Here is a 21880-nt window from a genome sequence, read left to right on the forward strand (position 1 = left end):
CCAAGACATTCTTATTATGTTTAATGCTACATTTGGTTGCATCATCTACTTGCTTGTTTTGTTCATAGCAAATTATACTGTGTTGTATAATCTTGGAGAGGTTTAACCTCAAACCAGCGAAGCTAAATTTCAATGAAAAACATTGCTAGTGCCACGTGTTTCTAGAAATGTGATACTGCATGAAGTAGCAGAGTAGCTGTGAGGCTCCTGCAAGACATGTTAAGTATTTTGATCTTATGTTGGTTTATTTTTATTCGGGCACTGTGCTGCAAACTTTGCAGGTTCTGGGACTGTCTACAGTGCTGCTGTCCCGAGTGGTGTGTGAGGACACTGCCGCTCCGAACGAGTTTCTGTCAGGGATTTGGCGAAAAACTGTTTGAGGCAGGGCAGGTCAGCCATCTTCTTTACGTCTTTTAACTAGATTAAAGGGACAGTCTACTGCCAGAGGCAAACATCTAAACGTACTGGCTTATTATTGTACAATTTTCTCATATGATGACAGCAGCATGGCCACAACTCTCACAAGTTTTCGCAGGATTGTTCCAAAAGTTGGGTCAGAGCTGACATTTGTACCATGCTGTGTTAAAACATTGCGGCTGTCCAGGTTACCGAACTACTACACCTGGAATTGATGTAATACACTTTATATATAAGACTGAGGGCAAAACAATGTCATCTTTGTTATTTTTTCTTGAAGAAACTCCAGACATGGCTTAATTTTTTTTGACTTGCAGCTTGTTATCATTATTTGCCCTATTTACTCATCATCACTTCTAATGTTTTCAAAATGGCAGGCAAAATGGCAGCATAAGGGAGGATGCATTTTTTCTAGTTTTGCATATGTGCATGCATACGAAACAGGCAGACAAGATGCTGCTTCACATGGCCGTCTTGGTGCAGGAGGTGAGCTCCGTGGCCTGGTCCGACCTGTCCCAGCAGCAGCTGCAGCCACAATACCAGGGACGCTCGCTCTGCGATGGTTGTGGAGTGGCCGAGGTGTGCACGGAGTGGGCGTACAACGGAGGCGGCTGCCTCCTCTTGCGCTTCACCCCCGACGTGGCTAAGCCCAGGGCATTGCCTTACTTCAGGTTAGGCAGCAGTTCTGGAAGCCAGAAAAAGCACGTCTTATTACCCTAAAGGCCTCATCAGGGGCACCTATGGAATAGGGGTGTTAGTGAAATGATCAACACTCCTTCAAGAGACAAGGACCTTAGCCTTGCCCCCATGTTACTTGGTGGGAGTTTGCTTGACTCTTTTCTTTGGGATATTTGGGCTTTCAGCTGGAATTTGCAGGCCTTTGATAATTTTTTGGAAGTGATTGACAGTTTAAAATGAGATTGGAGTCCTGGGTTGTTTTTCACGGCAATCATCACAGGTGGTCGAGTGTTCAGTATGACTTGTCTTGCTATGCAGATCTATACTGTTTTGCTACGATCTACGCCATTTTGCTTAATAGGATGTAAAATGAGAAAATGGGCAAATAAGGGGGTTTTCAGTACGCCAGATCAGGGTAGCTCTTTCCTTACCACACCCATTAGCCATAAGTCACGAGCGACCTATAGATGCCGCAGGCTATTTCTACACTCTCAGCATCTTTGTGGGCTTGCTGCACCATCTAGTTTACTCTCTAGGAACTAAAGTTTCGTTTCCTGGGTAGTTTTTTTTTTTTCCTGAGCAGGGGCAAATTTTAGCGGCGCTGCAATCAGCATGGTTCATACCGTCTGAGCGTGAAGATGTTTCACTCCTCGATCGCCGGACCATAGCACGAGCAACGTCATCGTCAAGTGAAATTTCAGATGCACCTGTTAGCCATTTTAATGTGAAATGTTCTTTTTGCCTTACAGGATGTAGTTTGTCTTTTTTTTTTGCAAACGCATAAGTTCCGAAACCTTGCTGCAGCACTCACCATTTTGTTTTGATTGGGATTTTTCTATTCTACCACTTTTTACTATTGTTTGTTAAATACGGTCTTCCAATAGCTAGCCCATTTAATCAGCTTTCTGCTGATATTTATTGTAGTGCTGTGCAATGAATATTTGCGGAGAAAAAAATATAATTTTGGAACCTGGAGGAGAAAGGCAGTTCCACTAGGCAGAAAACATTTTCCTGTAACTCATGTTCCTTGTAGCCTAGAATGTTCAAACATTCAGGCGTTTTAGGCAGTTAATGTGAACACATTTCGTATATTTTGGATTTTTTTCTCCTTCTTTTGTATAATGTTAGTGTGACAATGTGAATGTTCGATCTAATTTTCAATAAGTTTTGTTTCTCAGAATACATTTCACATATCATGCCTAAATATCTGTTTTCAATATTGCAATCTTTGCAAAGTATATCTGTTTAGCTTTCACTTGATGTATGACGTGACATTGTAACCATGATACTAATAAATCGTTACTAAAACCTTCAAGAAGTGGCCAATTTTTCATGGTAAGGAAAGAGGTAGAATGGATTCTATACTTTTTATCAGTTAGTTGATTTTTTCATGGATTGCTTTGTTTCTTTTGTAGTGAGAATAATATAATCTTTGCTGCCAGGGTGCCTACTGTTGCAATTGGGTCGCAAGCCACAAGGGTAGCGTTGGCCTGGCGGCCTGGGGCACAGCTGGAAACATCCGAAGGTCCTGGCAAAGGATGAGTCGACTGCCAACAGAACAACTTGTTTACTCTAGCATCGCAAAAGAGCAGCCGGTCAGGGCGACCACGTTACTCGACGGAAGAAATCGAAGTCTCTCTTTGGCGTCCGGGGCAGCTGCCTTTATACCCTCGGAGTCGAGGGCAAGAAGGAACGGCTCGGGATGAAGCGCACGAGACGGCGACGCACAGACATGTTGAGACGTGACGTGTCGTGTCCGCCGGGCCGGCGCCGGTCAGATTTCCTCGCCTCCCAGTTGGGGAGCTCCTCTCCCCGGCTGCCGCGCTTTGACAAGCGTGGGCATCGACATGCACACACACACACACGCACACACGAAGACACGTGGCATTGAAACCTGCCTGGACGCGCTTGGCGGGAGGCGTTGCGGTAGCACTGAACGGGCCAAAATGACCGCCACTTTGAACGAAGCCCCGGCGTCCGTTGCATCCGCGCCGGCTTTACCGCGCGTCGTAGGCGAAACGTAACAGACCGCCCCGCCGGGAGAAGGAGATCCCGATGGTCAGGGGACTGCATCCGCTGTCCGGAGGGATGTCGCTCGATGATGTTCGTAATCGAAATCGGTCGTCCCTCAGCGTTGCTTGAGCGCAGTGCACAGAGAAGGCCTCGTTCTCAGGTTCAGGTTCACACAGGACACTGCAAAGTGACTTCGGGAGAGTTGCCATTTTTGTTCTCGTTCCCAGCAAGCGTTAGAACTACGCCGAAACGCAACCGCTCAGTCAGCAAGCACGAGACAACCCTCACTAAGCTCTGCCAGGCTCCTTCCCCTTTTATACTACTGCCTAGTTCCTTACAGTAGTCAAGCAGCACTCAGAACGCGTCCACAAATGGGAAAATTGCACTAGAAAGCACGTCATCACTTTGAAACACTAAACAAAAGCAATATGTTAAAAATCCTGCCTCAGGAAGAGAACATCAGTAACAAACAACTTTGAGGCGGATTCCTACGTTAGGGGCCTCGACTTAAGCCATCGGCGTTATCGTTGAGACTCCCCTTTTTGTAACGCACCTCAAAGGAATATTGTTGCAAAGCGAGGCTCCAGCGCAGGAGGCGGCCATTTTTGGGAGAGATGGTCTGCAGCCATTGGAGAGGGCAGTGATCCGTCTCAATGATAAACCTCGAGCCGGCTAGGTAGCATGACAATTTCTGAACGGCCCACACGAGACACGCACACTCTTTCTCGGTGGCGCTGTACGCCTGCTCACGACAGGTCAGCTTACGACTAGCATACAGGACGGGGTGTTCCACTTCTCCATTTTCCCGTTGGCACAGTACAACGCCCATGCCTCGCTCACTAGCATCGCACTGAACAACAAACCCTTTTGTGTAGTCTGGCGATCGTAGCACAGGCTGGCTTGTTAGGGCGCTCTTTAGGGCGCTGAAAGCTCTTTCCTTTGTCTCGTGCCAGACGACTGTTTGGGGCTCTGTTTTTCTTAGAGCATCCGTCAGGGGAGCCGCGATATCGGAGTACCTGGGAAAGTACCTCTGATAGTAGCCGGCGACACCTAAGAACGACCGAATATCGGTCTTCGTGCGCGGTTGCGGGAAGTCTCGCACAGCGGCCACCTTTATTTCAGAGGGGCGGCGACGACCCTGTCCAATCACGTGACTGAGGTAGACAACCTCGGCCTGTGCTAATTGGCACTTGGGAGCCTTGACTGTCAAGCCCGCTTCGCGCAGGCGGGTTAGCACTGCCCGCAAGTGTGCCATATGCTCAGACCAGGATGCGGAGAATATCGCTACGTCGTCTAAATACGGTAAAGCGAATTCTTCCTGTCCCCGCAACACTTTGTCCACGAGGCTTGAAAAGCAGTATGGCGCGTTCTTCAAACCAAAACTCAAAACTTTAGGACGGAATGTTCCCATTGGTGAAATGAACGCCGCATACCTACTAGCCTCTTCTGTAAGTGGAACCTGCCAATAACCCCTGACAAGATCTAGGGTGGAAATAAACTGAGCGCTACTAACTTTCTCAAGGCGCTCCTCGATGTTAGGGATCGGATAAATTTGATCCTTAGTGATGGAATTAAGCCTGCGGTAGTCGACGCAAGGACGAGGTTTCTTGCCCGGTACCTCAACTAAAATCAAAGGGGAGGTATAATTACTCTCACCCGCCTCAATAACACCGAGCTGTAGCATTTTCTTTACCTCAGCCTCCATAATATCGCGCTGGCGGGGTGAAACCCGGTACGCCTTGGATCGTACTGGCTCTGGGGAGGTAAGTTCTATTTCATGAGTAAGGACAGAAGTCCTACCAGGCCTCTCAGAGAACTGACCTTGAAACTCTTGTAAGAGTTGGTGTAGTTCGGTTTTCTGCTCAGGCGACAGCGGTGCAATAATGATTAAGTCACTAATGACCTGATCAGTGTCTTCCCTGTTCGTCACTGAGCCTAGTCCCGGAAGCTCGACCGGAAGCTCTTCGGGAACGTTTACTATCATACACACCACTGCTTTCCGTTGTCTATAGGGTTTGAGCAGATTACAGTGGTAAACTTGCTGTGCTTTCCGTTTTCCTGGCAGACTCACCACGTAGTTAACGTCCGACAGTTTTTGAACAATCCGTGCTGGGCCCTCCCACTGCACGTCGGGTTTGTTTTTTAGCGATGTGCGCAATATCATTAGCTCATCGCCCACCTCAAAACGACGGGCCCTGGCTGTCCAATCATAATAAACCTTGGCCCTCTGCTGGGCCTTTGCCATTGGTTCACCTGACAACTCCTGTGCCCTTCTTAAGCGTTCGAGGAGCCCAAGCACGTACTCGACCACGACTGGGTCGTCGCCCCTGCCTTCCCGCGAGTCTCGAAGCATGCGAAGCGGAGACCGCAGCGAGCGATTGTACACCAGCTCAGCTGGCGAAAACCCCGTAGCCGCATGCGGCGCGGTCCTTAATGCAAGCATCACCCCAGGCAGACACAGCTCCCAATCACTTTGTTGTTCAAAACACAATGCTCTCAACACGCGCTTCATGACGGAGTGGAGCTTCTCAACGGAATTCGACTGTGGGTGGTACACTGAGCTGTGTAACAGCTTTACCCCACACCTTTCGAGAAAGGCTGTCGTCAAAGCCCTAGTAAACACTGTGCCCTGATCTGACTGGATTTCCGCAGGAAAACCAACTCGCGCAAATATGGACAGTAGTGCATTGACTATCTCAACTGAGCTGAGTTCTTTAAGCGGCACTGCTTCAGGGAACTTTGTCGCTGGGCAGATCACAGTCAAAATGTGTCTGTACCCCGTGGCTGTTACCGGCAGAGGTCCCACTGTATCCATAACGAGCCGTCTAAAAGGCTCTGTAATGATAGGTACCAACTTCAACGGCGCCCTCGATTTGTCCCCTGGTTTGCCAACCCGCTGACAGATGTCACATGTCCTCACAAACTGTTCTGCGTCACGAAAACACCCTGGCCAATAGTACTCTTGCAAGAGATGGTCCTTAGCCTTCTTAACTCCTAGGTGTCCGGACCACGAACCGCCATGCGACAAGCGCAACAGATCCTGACGGTAGCACTGAGGCACGATCAGCTGATCGAACTCCACTCCTCTGCGGTCTAGATACTTCCGGTACAGGACCCCACCTCTTTCCACAAAACGAGCATTTTTCTTGGCGATACCTTCCTTGACATTGCAGCGCATGTTTTCTAGGCTGCCATCCTTTTTTTGCTCGACTATCAAAGCCGACCGGCTGACTTTTAGCAACCTATTAAGTCCATCTGACGTAGGCGCGATGAGCAAATCTGCAGATAGCTCTTCTAACTTTCCCGTGTCGGGCATTTCCTCTCCAGTACCTGGTGCGTTCAACGCTACAGGCTCAATTTTATTCAGTTCGGACGTGCTCTGAATATCAGCTTGCTGCGCCTCCGACCCTTTCTCATTGTTCGACAACGTCGGCCCCGCAACTACCGCCTTTGCAGCGAGCTCCCGAACTCTCGATCTGGTTAAGGCCTGAACGCTAGCCTCACCAAACAAAAGCCCCTTCTCGCGCAGGAGGTGATCGGACCTGTTCGAAAATAGGTACAGGTACTGGGGGGGCAGCATAGATGACACTGCGGCCTCTGTCTCAATTGCTCCGAAAGGTCCTTCAATAAGCACTTTTGCTACGGGCAGACACACGCTATGAGCATCCACGGCTTGCTTGATCCATGCGCACTCGCCCATGAACATATCGGGTTCTACGTAAGAGGGGTGAACTACATCCATTGTAGCTGCGGAATCACGAAGCACTCGGCACTCTTTCCCGTTAACGAGGAAGTCTCGCATGTAAGGCTCGAGAAGCTTCATGTTCTCGTCAGTGCTGCATAATGACAAAAACACGACTTTTGTTTTTGTTTCTGGACACTGCACCGAAAAGTGACCCGGCTTCTGGCACGTATAACACACGCGCGCTTGCCTCGTCTCGAACCGCTTTCAGCGTTCGGCTTCGGCTGCCGCCGTCTCTTTACGTTCGGTCGGACTGCTTTCACTCGCATCCGCACTACGTGTGTCCCCCCTTGCTCTCATGGGTGTGAACTTCGGCCTCGCAGACTTGGAGCCAAATTCACCCTTTTGACCGTCCTTAGCTCCGTGAGCACGACGCGTCACAAACTCCTCGGCTAGCTCGGCGGCTTTAGCCACTGTACTAACGTCTGGCCTATCCAAGACCCAGTACCGCACGTTCTCAGGTAACCGACTATAAAACTGTTCTAGCCCGAAACATTGCAGAATTTTCTCGTGGTCACCAAATGCTTTCTCTTCTTTGAGCCACTCCTGCATGTTTGACATAAGCCTGTAGGCAAACTCTGTATATGACTCACTTCTGCCTTTTTCATTTTCCCGAAACTTCCGACGGAACGCCTCCGCTGACAGCCTGTACTTTTTTAGCAGACTCGATTTCACTTGGTCGAAATTCTCTGCCTCCTCTCTCTTCAAGCGAGCGACTACGTCGGCCGCCTCGCCGGGTAACAAAGTGAGCAAGCGCTGTGGCCACGTTTCCCCGAGAGAACCCCTGCTTCTCGCACGTTTGCTCAAAGTTAACCCGGAACAAACCAATGTCCTCTCCAAGCTTAAACTGCCGCATTAGGTCAGTCATTTTGAACGATACTCGTTCTCCTGCACCGTGTGCTTGACTTCCATTACGAGCGCGTTCCATCTCTACCTCGAGACGCTTCATTTCCAAAGCGTGTTGACGGTCGCGCTCTTCTTTCTCTTTATCTTTTTGTTCTTTACGTTCGCGCTCGTCTTTCTCTTTTTGCTCTTTACGTTCGCGCTCGTCTTTCTCTTTTTGCTCTTTACCTTCGCGCTCCTCTTTTTGCTCTTTACGTTCGCGCTTGCCTTTCTCTTTTTGCTCCCTCTCCTCAATGGTCTCAAGGCATTCCGACAGCTCGTCATCCTCAGCCTCCAACTCAAGAATAGCCCTTAGCAGTTCTGGTTTTCTGAGTTTGTCTGAGACATCCAGGCCCAACTCTCTTGCAAGCTCCAGCAATTTCGGTTTGCGCAACGACTTCAAATCCATGGCTGCTCCGAATGCTGCTTTCTCTACTGCCTACTATTGTCTTGCCGCAAACTAACCCGGCAGCAACGACAACACAGTTACCAGCTCTGTTTCTGACACTAACAAAAGCCTGGCAAAACTCAGAAGAAGAAAGTCCCGCACTCACCGAACCTCGCAGCCAAGAATTCAGCGCAGTCGTTCCGCTGCAGGCAACCAGTCATCACACAGGGCTCGTTGCACTGCTCCCGGATGGTCGTTGTGCTGCTCAGCATACAGTTGACCGCATATCTTCGCTGCTGGCCTCCGTTGTCGCGATCTCACCGCTGGCAACCAGTTGTTGCAAATGGGTCGCAAGCCCCAAGGGTAGCGTTGGCCTGGCGGCCTGGGGCACAGCTGGAAACATCCGAAGGTCCTGGCAAAGGATGAGTCGACTGCCAACAGAACAACTTGTTTATTCTAGCATCGCAAAATAGCAGCTGGTCAGGGCGACCACGTTACTCGACGGAAGAAATCGAAGTCTCTCTTTGGCGTCCAGGGCAGCTGCCTTTATACCCTCGGAGTCGAGGGCAAGAAGGAACGGCTCGGGATGAAGCGCACGAGACGGCGACGCACGAACATGTTGAGACGTGACGTGTCGCGTCCGCCGGTCCGGCGCCGGTCAGACCTCCTCGCCTCCCAGTTGGGGAGCTCCTCTCCCCGGCTGCCGCGCTTTGACAAGCGTGGGCACCAACATGCACACACACACGCACACACGAAGACACGTGGCATTGAAACCTGCCTGGACGCGCTTGGCGGGAGGCGTTGCGGCAGCACTGAACGGGCCAAAATGACCGCCACTTTGAACGAAGCCCCGGCGTCCGTTGCATCCGCGCCGGCTATACCGCGCGTCGTAGGCGAAACGTAACACTACCATGCAACTCGCTCTCACAGCTTTATTAGTACAGGTCTGAAAACACTGATGGGTAAGCACTAGGTGGCCATTTTTTGTTATTTTTAAAAATACTAATTAAGCCGGGGATGTTGCTCTGACATAAATGGAGTGTTGCCAACATGAAATTGTTGAAGACTGATTTGCAACAAAAAATCTGAAAATATTCCATATTTCCACGGTTTCTCATTCCACAGAATAGTGGAAGCACCATCACTACTATGGCAACTTGAGGGATCAGAAGTGAATGCGTGCACCAAACACACACATTGTATGTGGGTTTTTGAATGTTCTTAACCCACAACCTTACACCGGGCAGAAATCACTAAGGACTGCTTGACAAAGCAGCACGAAGGTGAATCCGAGTGCTTAATTTTGTTGACAGTCTAAGGGCCTTAAAAATTCTCCTTTTACCTATGTACACTGGTTAACAGGGATACGACGGCTAAATATGCTGAACGGGGCTTCTTCAGCTGCCTCTCATGACCAGCTTCTATGCTCTGTTTTAGGGACCGATTCTTCTTTTCAAGAATGCGAAAAATCCAGGGCCCTCTGCTTTGCACAGCTGTTGGAACAGATGACACCCCTCAGATGAACCCACTTTTCTCAAAAATCCAGTAATCATGGAGATACTGTATGAACGCGTGTAAGGACTGCATTTTTTTTTCCAGATTCGAGGGCTCATTTTCGGAATGCGGCCCATACATGCAGTGTTCGAAAAGAACATTTTTTTAAACTAAAACCCACCAATCAGGGAATGAGCGACATTTATTCTACGTTCAGTCGTCACTCGCGGAGTGTTCAGGCTCTGAGTTGGTGCTGTGCTCTGCATGGTGCATGCTCATCCCACAAGAAGTCGAGCAGCATGCCATTGTCAACGCATAGTCGTTGTTCAGCACTTCCATCACATAGCAGAGCAGTTCTTCTTCCATTTCGGGACACTAGCACGGCTTGCCTCGGAAAACGCGCTTTTTGCAGCTTGTGTTCCTTTTAGTTGCACCATCGTCGGACGCTCTTCTTAGCCACGCCGAGTTTCCTGCCCACCGCCTGCTTGCCGTGTTTGAGAGTAAACTCCCAGCTGTGTCGCTGTTAAGATGCTTGCCCATTGTGCTAAAATTGCGACACTCGGCGGCAGCACATGAAAGGCATAACTATGGTGAACTAACACGCTACCACAACTCCCTGACAGCCACAGAAAGCTGTAGCTGGCGATACTGATGCCGATATAGATAGCGGGAGCTCGTGGTGGAGAAAAAGTTGACAATGATGATAGTGACTTGCGGCCTCGGGTGCCATTCATGGGCAGCACCTGGAAGCTCCCGTGCGTCTGCGTGGCCTCTGCGATCAAGTGCACCGTTGCTCACAGCCAGAGCTGATCACAGAGGCCATGGAGCATACATTTTGAAGCCTATTCCCGCGTGGGTCATGGAAAGTTTGGGTGCGGCCCTAACACACATCTTTTTTTTTTAATATTTCCTTTGGGGAAAACAGGTTGCCGCTGGTGCATGGGTGTGGCCCTTACAGGCGTTTTTTTTTTGTTAACATATCTTGCTGAAGTTTAGTATGCAGGTATATCATAGGATACTAATTTTGAATATGCATTAAGATTTCAAATATCTCACTTGGAAGGAAATATATGGCAAACCAACATATCCTAATTCGGTAATTTCTTACACGCCTTTATACATCTTTTCGAAATTGCAGTCTCCCTTGCAGTCTATACAGAGCTTCCAACGCTTCTTGAGGTCTTGGAAACAGTTGGAAAACGCTTCTTTTGCCAGGGCTGTCGCCTCCTTTGTCGTGGCCTCTTGAATGGCCTCCACGCTCCCCATCCAGCAACCTTTTAGGGCTCCCTTCACACGATGAAACAGGAAAAAATTGCATGGGGAGATGTGGGACGAACTCATGGTGTATGACACCTCTGGCATCGAAAAGAACTATCAGCATCGTCTTTGTTTTGTTCTTCTCTCGCCGCAACTTTCTCGACGCCGGAGAGCTTGTGGACCGCCATTCAGAGCTCTGCCTGTTTGTTTGGGGTTGCATTTAAAACACCATGTTTCGCTTTCAGCAATGATGCTGTCGACGAATGCAGCATCCTTCTCTGCCTCGGAGAGCCAATCAGCGCTCACTGAGGCCCGCGTGTCCTTCTGGTCCTGTGTGAGGGAGTGCGGCACAAGTCTGGCATATAGCTTTCGTTTCCCCAAGTTCTCACACAAAATTTGGTGGCATGTTGTATTACTAATGTCGAGAGCATCTGATAGCATGAGGACTGTAATGGTGCGGCCTTGCTTTACGATTTCCCTGAACAGAGCCACGTGTTTTTCATTCTGTGAGGTTGAAGGGCGCCCCTCCCTTGTGTCGTCTTCTACTGACGTTCTCCCAGAAACGAACCTCTTGTGCCACTCGAAAACTCGCGCCCGCTATAATGTCTCATTGCCGTTAGCGTCACGAAGGAGCTCATACGTCTGTGTGGTTGTCTTGCTAAGCTTCACACAGAATTTTATGTTTACACGCTTTTCGAGGTGGACGTCCATCTCTCCACATTCACTCACAGTAGAATGCGCAGACGACTAGTGACAACGTATTTTTTCTACATGTAGTGCCGTCTAGCAGCTGCCTTAGCAATTAACATGAATAGCACAGGTTAGCCCGAAAAGATGGCGCTACACATACGCACCAGCATTTGTTTTGGGGAATCATTTCTATAGAAGAAAATAAATCAGGCTCGGAACTTTACGGACAAACGTTGTGGTAATTTATCAGTTGAAGAAAGCTTTTTTATGGATAAGCAGATATTTTCAAAGGTCCAAAGCATATCTTAAAGCTAATAAAATGTCTATAAAGTCGTTTTATTGATCCGAAATAAATAACAAAATTGGAAAGAAAAAACAATGTGGCAGTAATTAGCCCACTTCTGCCTAATTGCTAATTATCATGTTTAAAAGAAAAAGGAAAGTTTTAAGATGTACGGTGGACCTTTGTAAATGTCTGCATATTCTTAAAAAAGCGTTTTTAACTGAGAAATTATCATAAAGGCCTGTAAGAAAGTACCTAATTAGGATGTTATTTTGCCATAAATTTCTTTCCGTGTGAGATATTTGAAATATAAATGCGTATTTGAAACCAGCATAGTATGATACATCTCTGTGCCAAGTTTCAACAGGTTATGCTGACAAATAAAAACAAGTTTTTAAGACCCTCATCCCCCCTTAATGCATTATGTCTAAGGGGGATTTGCTGGTCCCACGGAAATTTATCATAAAATGTGGGTCATCGCATAAAGGGGTACAATAACCTGGGTTCTGCTGTGAGTGTTTATTTTGAGAACAGTATCCGACGGAAGGTGTCCTGAATTGTTCAGATGCCTTTAGGACAACTGATGTTTCTACCTTTACATCCTTAGGGCCCTTAACTCTTATGACTTTTTGACACCTGAGTAATTATTCTCGTATTTATAAACTTGTAAGCCTTGTAAAACCTTTATGCAACATATTTTACTACCTAGGTGTATTCATATTGTTCCCGGCCGCGGCGGTCGAATTTCGATGGAGGCGAAATTCTAGAGGCCCGTGTGCTGTGCGATGTCAGTGCACGTTAAAGAACCCGAGGTGGTCGAAATTTCTGGAGCCCTTCACTACGGCGTCTCTCATAGCCTGAGTCGCTTTGGGACGTTAAACCCCCATAAACCGAAACCATAAACCGAATCATATTGTTCCTCATAACATGGAATTAGGTTTTGTTTGTTGTGGCTGCTGTACTGTACGTATTCTCCTGCTCTTGTGAGCAGTTTATGGTCCTTTGCATTTTCCTAGCACCCTGCAGTTTCGAAGTTTTTTTCTGGTAAATTCACACTTGGCCATTTGGCATCAAAAGCGAGTGAAATTTGCAGCCACCATAACTGTTCTGCACTCGCATTTGATAAATCTGCACCGCGGGTATAATTGCAGTCATACAAGATGTTGATGGGCAAGTTGGCGGCCGCACCCTTGTTTTCGCATTCTTTTTGGCTAACGGAGAGGAACCAGTTTTTCCACCAGCAGAAATCAGTTCCTCATCAATTACGTTTTCCAGTAGTGGCTTCGGTGGATCCTTGCAGCGCAGCGGAGGATTTCGCTCACTCTTGGTGCTGAACGCTCAAATGTGAATGTGCCTTTCAACAGTGGTATGTTTCTCCTTATATTCGTAGTTGCACGGTAATTCTGTGAGACTTTTTCGGTTAGTTGGTGTTTGTTTTGATATCCGTGGCCTTTTTTTTAATTTGTGGTGCTTTTTATGTGGCTTATGTTTCTTGAATCTCCAGTGTCATGTAGCTTGCTCGACTTTCTCTCAAGCTAGGTGTCACAAACTGTGTGATGCGTTCTTTGACAGGTTGTTTGCCTGCGACATCCCACTGGGCTCCCTGAGTGTCAGTTACACCTTCCAAGTGTACCCGGGCTGCCCCAAGAAGCTTGACGTCACACTTGTCTTGATGATTCAGACGGCACTGGGAGAGAAAAAGAAGCTGTTGCTGGGTGCCGCAGTTTCCATGCATAAAGGCAAGGGGTGTGAGTCAATGCAAGACATTTCTTCTCAGAGCTCTCCAGGGGCTGCCCAGTCCTGCTGGCAGACAAGGTGTGTAGTCATCTTCATCGTCATTTGAAATTGCATCCTCTGCAGAATAAAGGCCTTTTGTAATGCTCTCTAGTTTTATCTTAACCAGCAGTGGCCGCCTTACCCCAGTGTGATTCCAGTTTCGTCTTTCCGCACCTCATTGGCCAGAGCTGACTTTTTCCTTCCCTTGAAATCTATTTAATGCTTTAATAGACCTTTGCTTATCTGTTCTTCACATTATATTATACGTCATTTAGGCAGTACATTTTACCCTTTACTTCCATTAATTATTGTAATTAATTTTAATTATTTCGCTACAATTTCTTCACTAATTGACCTACTCTTTTTCCCATCTCTCAACTTCACCCGTCAATCTTTATTTCAATGGCGTTTTGTACTGCCCTCAGCTTATTTTTAACCTTGTTTAATGGCCTCCTTGTTCCGGCCCTATAGGTGAGTTTTTGCAACCCTTGCATATATATTTTTTTTAATGGATATCACAGTAAGCTGTCGTTCATTACTTGAGAGTTCCTCCAAAGGGTAGTCCAAGTTATCTTTGTTCTCCTAGAAATTTGTTTTATATGATGGGGATTTGCAGATTAGAGTGCTACCTGCCGTATTTAGTCACCTAATGAACCTACCTCTCCACGTTTATCGTTGAGAATTTATAGATGCTTTTTTTTACCTCATGGAAAACACGTGCACCTGGCCTTCAAAGCTGACGTTCAGCATGTTCACTTCACCTTGCCACAATTGGCCAGCGCTGTTGACTTGAATTGAAAATTGCAGAAACGCTGATACAGGAAACACCTTCTGAAGCGAGTGATGTGAAGCACTGGGGACACCAATGCTTGTGACGCACGGACTGCATCAACTGCCTGCTTTTGTTCACTTATGGAAAGACAGACAGGCGAGCAAGCGGGCTAATGGGCAGACGAACAGGCAGGCAGGCAGGCAGGCAGGCAGGCGGCAGCATGGCAAATTGACATTTGCCAGGTCTTGCTTACTTGATTTGCTTTTTCATTCACCTGTTGTAGAAGAATCTTTGATATAATTGATTTTAAATTATGTCTGAAGCGTGTGTCGTCTGTATACTGCTCCGCTTTCATGCCGGCCATTTTCAAACACCAGGCACCATTTTTCTCCTTGTTTGGTTTATTCCTTTGCGTCCTCGAGAACAGAAGCTGCTTACCTTACTCAGGGTTACCACAACTGACAAGAAAGTGTCGATGGTGGCAACCATCGACACCTTCTTGTTTTGTCGATAGTGGATATTTGGGAAGCAAATTTTATGCTTTGATGGTTTGTTATGAAGATTTTTCGTCTCCTGGAAGAATTTTCTCATGTCTTGCTAAGATGCCCTACTTCCTGCTTCAGTTCCACCCTGCATGAATATCTCAGTAAGGTTTTCATTCTTTATCCTTGCACCATTGCAGTTTTCCTCTGCTAAAGCAGAATATACCGCGTTTACACATTCGTAAAGCTATTCGAATGTGAGTCGACCCCCGATATCAATTTCAGTAAGGAAAAAAACTGAGATCGCTTAAGCTTGGCCTTTAATAATAGAATGCTATAGAATTATCTGGCGGCCACTGCTTGTCGCCAGCCGCTATCGGCTGCTGTGCACGGGCATGCCTGTGGGCACATTCCAAAATGAAAATGTATTATATACTGCACTACTCATCCACACTTGCGCCATTGTCCTCCCTAGTGCTGCCGTTGTGATTGCTGGTGTGGCCCCACAGCACATCGTTCTGATGTCTTCGTGCAGCGAAATCCCGCACTTTGCAAACGGCCGCATCACGGCATTGCTTGGAACAGCTGAAAATTTTGTCTCGCTGCAGTTGCCACACTTGTATCAGCTGTTCCGAACGTCAAACTTTGCGGCACGGCGTGCAGTTGTTCGTTTCTTTGGCTATGGTGGCTAGAAGGGGGCAGTGTGACGGGTGACGTATCTGTGCCTTGTTAGGGAGAGGTGTGATGTGCGATGAAATTTCCCGGCGCTGCAAGGGGCGCAGAAGCGCGCTCGTGTGCAAGGATGCAAAGACAAGCCACCGTGCGGGCAGGTGCAGTAGCGCGGGCGAGGTCTGCTGAGCAAGCGTAGACACGTAGACTGCGCTTGTTTGTGCGTGGATTGCAATCATTTTAAAGCTGGGAAACGTCGCACGTGTGCCACTATTATTATTTTGGGGTGTGAAGTGCGTAATATTGTGCTGTTCCTGTGTTATGTAGTATATGGTCTGCTGGGCAAGCATCGACGCGTAGACTGCGCTTGTTTGCAAGCTAGGAAGAATCGCACGTCTGCCACTGTGATTATTTTGAGGTGTGAAGTGCGTAACATTGTGTGCTGTTCCTGTGTTGTGTAGTATATGGTTTTCTGGGCAAGCATCGACGCGTAGACTATGCTTGTTTGCAAGCTTGGAAGTGTTGCACGTGTGCCACTGTGATTATTTTGAGGTGTGAAGTGTGTAATATTGTGCTGTTCTTGTGTTGTGTAGTATATGGTCTGCTGGGCAAACGTCGACACGTAGACTGCGCTTGTTTGCAAGCTTTGAAGCGTTGCACATGTGCCACTGTGATTATTTTGAGGTGTGAAGTGGGTGATATTATCCTGTTCCTGTGTTGTGTAGTAGATAACGCTACATGCACTCATGGCATCAAAAGCACGAATATGTTTTGTGACCAGGTGCAGCTTTGGGATATTAAACACCATAATTAGCACATTTAGAGTCGGATGCCTGTCACCTATCAGTCCTATCAGTCACCTATCAGTTTGAATGTTTGTGCATTGTTCACGCCAAAAGTGGTCCAGCTTTGCAGGGAAGTTCAACCGCATTTGTAGCAAAATAGCTTTAAAGTTTAAGAATTGGGTGTCTGGATAGGAGGGCATAGACCACTGCTTATTTTCTCTTGATGCAGAATAGTGTGATTCCAGTGCACTACCTTAGAACCTTAAGGTGGAGTTTTTTAATTGAGAGCTTCTCTCCTTGCTTTCAGAAAATACCAGGTGAAGGGCACCAGCAATATGCCGGATGCCATTCTTGAAGAAATTGGCATCTCCTTCTTGTCTTTTGACCCATCAGTGGCCAGTGCCTGCCTTTTGGGTGAACTCTTTATAGAACGTACAGCTGACAAGCCTGGAAACAAGTCAGCGAATAACAGTTCCAGTGATGAAGGTAATTGCCAAAAGTTTGCTTGTGAAGAGGGGACAGCAGGCATCAGAGGTTACTGTAATGACATAGGCACGAAGCCTCACTGAGTTGAAGACAACTGCACCAGTGAAGCAAATTCTTTTGCTTATTTGCCCTGCTTGCTAGATAGAGTCAATGCATTGGGCTCCAGGAGCTGGCAGTGAGTGCCATATGTGCAAGGCAAAGGCATTATTTGTGCACTTCCAACTTTCGCCCCTAATGAACTATAAACCATAGCTAAATGCTTGAAAGCGGATCATGATTATTTTTTTAATGGTGCAAAGCAAGCTTTGCCGAAGAGCTAGAGCAGTTAGGCTGCCTGATGCACTTCAATTTGCCATCTTGTCAGGCCGAACTGATTTTGCATTGTTTTGTGTGCACTGCTGATTTGGTAATGAAAATCACTTTGGCCATGCAAAAAACTAAGCAAGGAAAATAACTTGGCAAGTCTGCATTTTGAGACAGCAAAAGTGCTGATCTATGTTTTAGCTTGAGATGTGTGGTGAAAGCACAAACTTTGTGAATTTAGGCTAATTTTCGAATGCTCCGTTGCTTACTGTTGAACAGCAAACAACCTTGTGGCTGTATGTTCTTCAATATTGTGCTGTTGTTGTTTAAAGCAACAAAGACATTTCTTTCATCTTGGAATTTATGGATTAGTACATGTTACATTCTTTGTGTTTTATTCTGATGTGCATGAAAATAGACCTGAAGTATTTATTGTAAAAGCAGCATAGTTAATGGCACTAGTCTCTTGTATTGCAGGTCATAACTCGGTGCTAAATTGTTTTTAAAAAGCTGTCTTCTGTTTTTGTTTTTAAAAATGACCTACTTGAACTATTTGCAACCTGAAATTTTGTCACCTTTATCTTGAATTCAGAGCAGGAAAGGTTTTCAGAAAGCCCACTTTTTGAATTCGGCTTTACGCAATATAGAATAGCATTGCCATTCACATTCACTATCTTGTGAACCTAGCACCAGGTCAGACCGGTCTTGGATCTTATTGAAATTACTCGTGTGTTCACATGCAGGCTTGATCTCTGAAGACAGCAAACAAGGCGCTTCTGGCCAAAATTCACCTGGAGAAAAGTGCCCTTTGAGCCGCAGCACGACAGCTGCTGGTACCATTGGGGGTAACTGCATGGGTGAACCCAAGGTGAATAAGCTGCATGAGTGTAGCCAATGTGGGAAAGCCTTCATGATGAGAAGCCGTCTGGTTTGTCACATGCGTTCCCACACGGGCGAATGCCCATACCATTGCGACTACTGTGGCGTTGCCTTTATACAAAAGCCGACCCTAGTCAGACATGTGCAGAGCAATCACACGGGCAATTGTCCGTACCGTTGCGACCACTGTGGCAGTACTTTTGCTAAAAAGTTCCAATTGGTCGACCATGTGCACACTCACACTGATAAACCTCCTTACAGTTGCGACTAATGTGGCCGTACTTTTGGTGAGAAGAGCCGCCTGGTCCACCATGTGCGTACTCACACAGATGAGCGTCCTTTCAGTTGTGAGTACTGTGACAAAGCCTTTAAACAAAAGGGTTCCCTTGTAACCCACCTCCGCTTACACACAGGGGAGAAGCCATACCAGTGTAAGTTGTGCCCCAATGCCTTTGAACGAAACGGTTCCTTGGCAATACACATCCGCACTCACATGGATGAGCGTCCTTTCAGTTGCGAATACTGTGGCAAAGCCTTTAAACAAGTGTTCCCTGGTACCCCACCTCCGCTTACACACAGGGGAGAAGCCATACCAGTGTAAGTTGTGCCCCAAGGCCTTTGAATGAAACGGTTCCTTGGCAATACACATTTGCACTCACACAGGTGAGCGTCCACACAGTTGCAACCACTGTGGCAGAGCCTTTTCAGAAAAGGGCACCTTGGTAAAGCACCTTCGCCACCATACAGGGGCGCTGCCACACCGGTGTGAGCTGTGCCCTAAGGCCTTTGCACAAAATAATGAACTCAAGAGACGTGCTGACCCACAAGTGCAAAAACCCATCCTAGTGTTACGCTCAAAGACATTTGCTGATGAGCGCCATTTAAAAAGCACGAAGTGAATTTCACAGAGGGAACAGCAGTGTTGAATGCGGTTATGGCACTCTTTTAGAACATGGCTTGTTTCAATAAAGGCTGAGTTTGGGCGAGTTGGTTTTCCATGCTGAACGTAAAAGCGCAAAAAACAAGGACGTAGAATGAGACACACAACACGAGCGCTCACTTCCAACTGATCTTTATTACATGCAAGAAATAGAATTTTATACTCTCAATAATGCCTGCAACACATTACCACAGAGTAGTGAAAGATAGATGACAGTCATCGAGCGTCACGCTTGAACGATAAAAGATAGGACATCTCTTTTTGTGAGAGCAGAATGGACGGAGCACTTACGTAGTCATTGCCAGCTCGCGCTATCTCCAATGCCTCGATAATTTCGCGCGTAATTTGACATTTGTTCCCGTAAGGGATTTTGCGCCTGTGAAAAAGAGGACGACAACCGTATTTTCCTTCTTTTTCTTTGCTTTTGCATTTTAGACAATAAATGCTCATGTGCCCTCTTTTTTCATTATTCACCATCGCTCATTTAGGCATCTTCCCGTTTGGCCTATATAATATTTACCACAGCATTAAGGCACTTTGTAAACACCTTTCGTGCATCTCACGAACGGCTTTTGATGCCTGATCGTGCAACCAGTTCTTGCTGGGCTTTCTGATGTGCTAAGCTTGCATAGTGAACTAAGCTTATTTGGGGCAGAGAACAACACATGAACGTTTACCCTGTTGCCAATTTTTTTAAGACTATGCGAAAGCTTATGTTTATAAGGAATGACTGCAAATTTCTTATCGACTTTTGTCTTTTCCGGCTCTCATGAGACTTGGCTTCCCATTTTTTTCTTTTTGATAAGTCCTTCCGCCACAGAAACCAGCACGTGCAACGGATAGCCCACCTCTTGCAACTTGTTGGACTGCAGGAAAAGGCTTTCTTCAATTGCATGTTCGCATGACTTTTTTATGAAGTTGACAAACCCTAAACGAGCTATGTTTCTTTCTATGAGTTTTGATTCCGCGGAACTGAAAGGTAAGGGCATTTTTCCATCGCGGGGATGATAAATCCAGTAGGTGTGGTCTTCTAAAAAAGTTAACTTGATGTCGAGAAAGCGTATGCTACCGTTCTCAGGAAATTCATGCGTGATGACAAGTGGAGATAAGCTATGCTTAAAATGATCTAAAATGCTTCCTACTGCTTCATTGAGGGCGATAGCAGAAGTGTGCAAAAAGATTAAAAAATCATCCACAAAATAAAAAACGTTTAACATCCCTACGTCTTCAAGGCAGGCAAAAGCCTTCTGTCCCGTTCAGCTAAAAATAGGTCACTTAACAAAGGAGCAACGCTGGACCCTATACATATTCCTTGTTTCTGCAAAAAAGGTCATCGCCGCACATTACAAAAGTGGAATTAAGATAAGTAGTTAAGAGCTCTAAAAATCCCCCAACACAATGGTTTGTTTGTTGTCCTGTTTTTACCTACCAGCTCACAACATTCCGTTAAGGTAGCCTGTGGAGCATGTTGCTAGTCAAGCTAACCTTTTCCAGTAGTTGCATTTTCTGATGTCCATGTTGAGAAGATTCTTGTCTGAAATTGCAGTTTACATGCACCATCTGGGTCCTCTTCCGCACAAAGCTGGAGCCTGTTAAGGAGGGACGCAGGTCTTAAAAGAGGCCAAAAAATTGCCGAAGCATTGCTATCTTTTTAATTCGAAACCAGCAGCTAATTATTCCCCTATGAGCAAAATTTTCTCGCTTCTGGGTTCAATATTTTACTTGAAAGACCACTTTATACTTTCACTGTCAATATAATTTGAACTGAAATCGACTCCATAACAGCACTTTCACTATGTGTAGCTCCTATTCCACGCTTGCTTTCGGGGCCATTTTGGTCTCATTTCGAAAGGCAGTTTTCTCTCAATTTCCCTCCACTGATGTCTCTATCCATTCATTGCTCAGAGAGAAAGGCACAGCATGAAATGACGTGCAATCCTATTTGTTACTTGGGGCACATGAGTGAAGGGTGGTATTTAATTGACTGAATCCTGCTCCGCTCTGTGCTCGATGTGCATAACCATAGTAGCAGTGCACAGGCGAAGTGGCTCTGTGTTTTTGTGATGGCGATGGAACAGGACGTAACGCATCGACGGGCTGTGAAATATCATCTGTGCTAGGCATCAGCTTGGGAAGAAGTCAAAGCGTTCTTTGATCAGGAGCTTCGAGTGCACCACAACACGACAGAATGTTCAAGACGCCCAGCTTCACGCATCTGGTGACTGGTACATCAATGCCACAGTGAACGATTGTATTTCTCATGTATGGCAAGAAATAAACTTCAAACAGCACTGCTTGTCCTGCACTTGGAATGCTATAGAGTTATTCTCGCTGTTTTTTTCTCTGCTGATGATGTTGATACATAGAAATGGGCATCCCGGCCATTCTGCTGTTGCCAGCTGCTTGTGATGAACACGTGCTGAACACAAGTCGTGTTCAGCACAGACTTAAATGCTGTGTGTAGTTTTTGCCTGGACTGAAATATGACTGCATTTTGACTAGGAGGGCTTGGTGCTGTTACCAGTGCTTTGGTACCTTGATGATGGGGTGAAAGTGCTTTGCTTCGTGATGCACGACAGGTTAGAAGCGATGCAAAAAAAAGGCTGTTTTCTGCTCCTAAGAAAAATGTTGGAAAATATGGAGAAGTACCATCCCACGTAAAGATTGTTTGCCGCAACCTTTGGATTTCTTATGTGAAAAGCATTTCAACCCTCACTTCGTGTCTGAAACATGGAATTCATGTATAAGGGTCGCATGCTCGCATGTACGCTGCTGCGACTATGTCTTGTGAAAAATGTGGTGCCAACAAGGTTTTCTGACTGCTGTGCACACCTGTCGAAAGTCGGCAAGGAATGAAAAAGGCCTCCCGAGAGGCACTATCTTCCGGTACCAAAGAAATGTGTTATCCAGAAAGCACTCGATGGTGATTAGGAGAAGGCAGTGA

The 21880-nt window shown here is 46.7% G+C and overlaps 2 protein-coding genes across 2 annotated transcripts in view; both read left to right on the forward strand.

Moving 5' to 3' along the window:
• The window catches only part of LOC144102445 (cytosolic endo-beta-N-acetylglucosaminidase-like), a 35476-nt gene extending 17151 nt beyond the window's left edge, over positions 1–18325 (forward strand). Inside the window, exons 7-11 of the mRNA XM_077635714.1 lie at positions 282–390; positions 901–1088; positions 13417–13659; positions 16636–16814; positions 17861–18325. Of these exons, the coding sequence (XP_077491840.1) occupies positions 282–390; positions 901–1088; positions 13417–13659; positions 16636–16814; positions 17861–18267 (1126 nt within the window). The 3' untranslated portion in view covers positions 18268–18325. The remainder of the gene's footprint in view (positions 1–281; positions 391–900; positions 1089–13416; positions 13660–16635; positions 16815–17860) is intronic.
• On the forward strand, positions 18268–18800 carry LOC144102446 (uncharacterized; the record flags this gene model as incomplete). The annotated part of the gene is made up of 2 exons (XM_077635715.1): positions 18268–18477; positions 18560–18800. Coding segments are annotated over 2 exons (273 nt in total), but the record flags the coding sequence as incomplete, so codon positions are not given.
• Positions 18801–21880: the final 3080 nt, after the last annotated feature.

The sequence above is a fragment of the Amblyomma americanum genome, chromosome 8 (assembly GCF_052857255.1).
Source record: "Amblyomma americanum isolate KBUSLIRL-KWMA chromosome 8, ASM5285725v1, whole genome shotgun sequence".
Taxonomy (NCBI): Eukaryota; Metazoa; Arthropoda; class Arachnida; order Ixodida; family Ixodidae; genus Amblyomma; species Amblyomma americanum.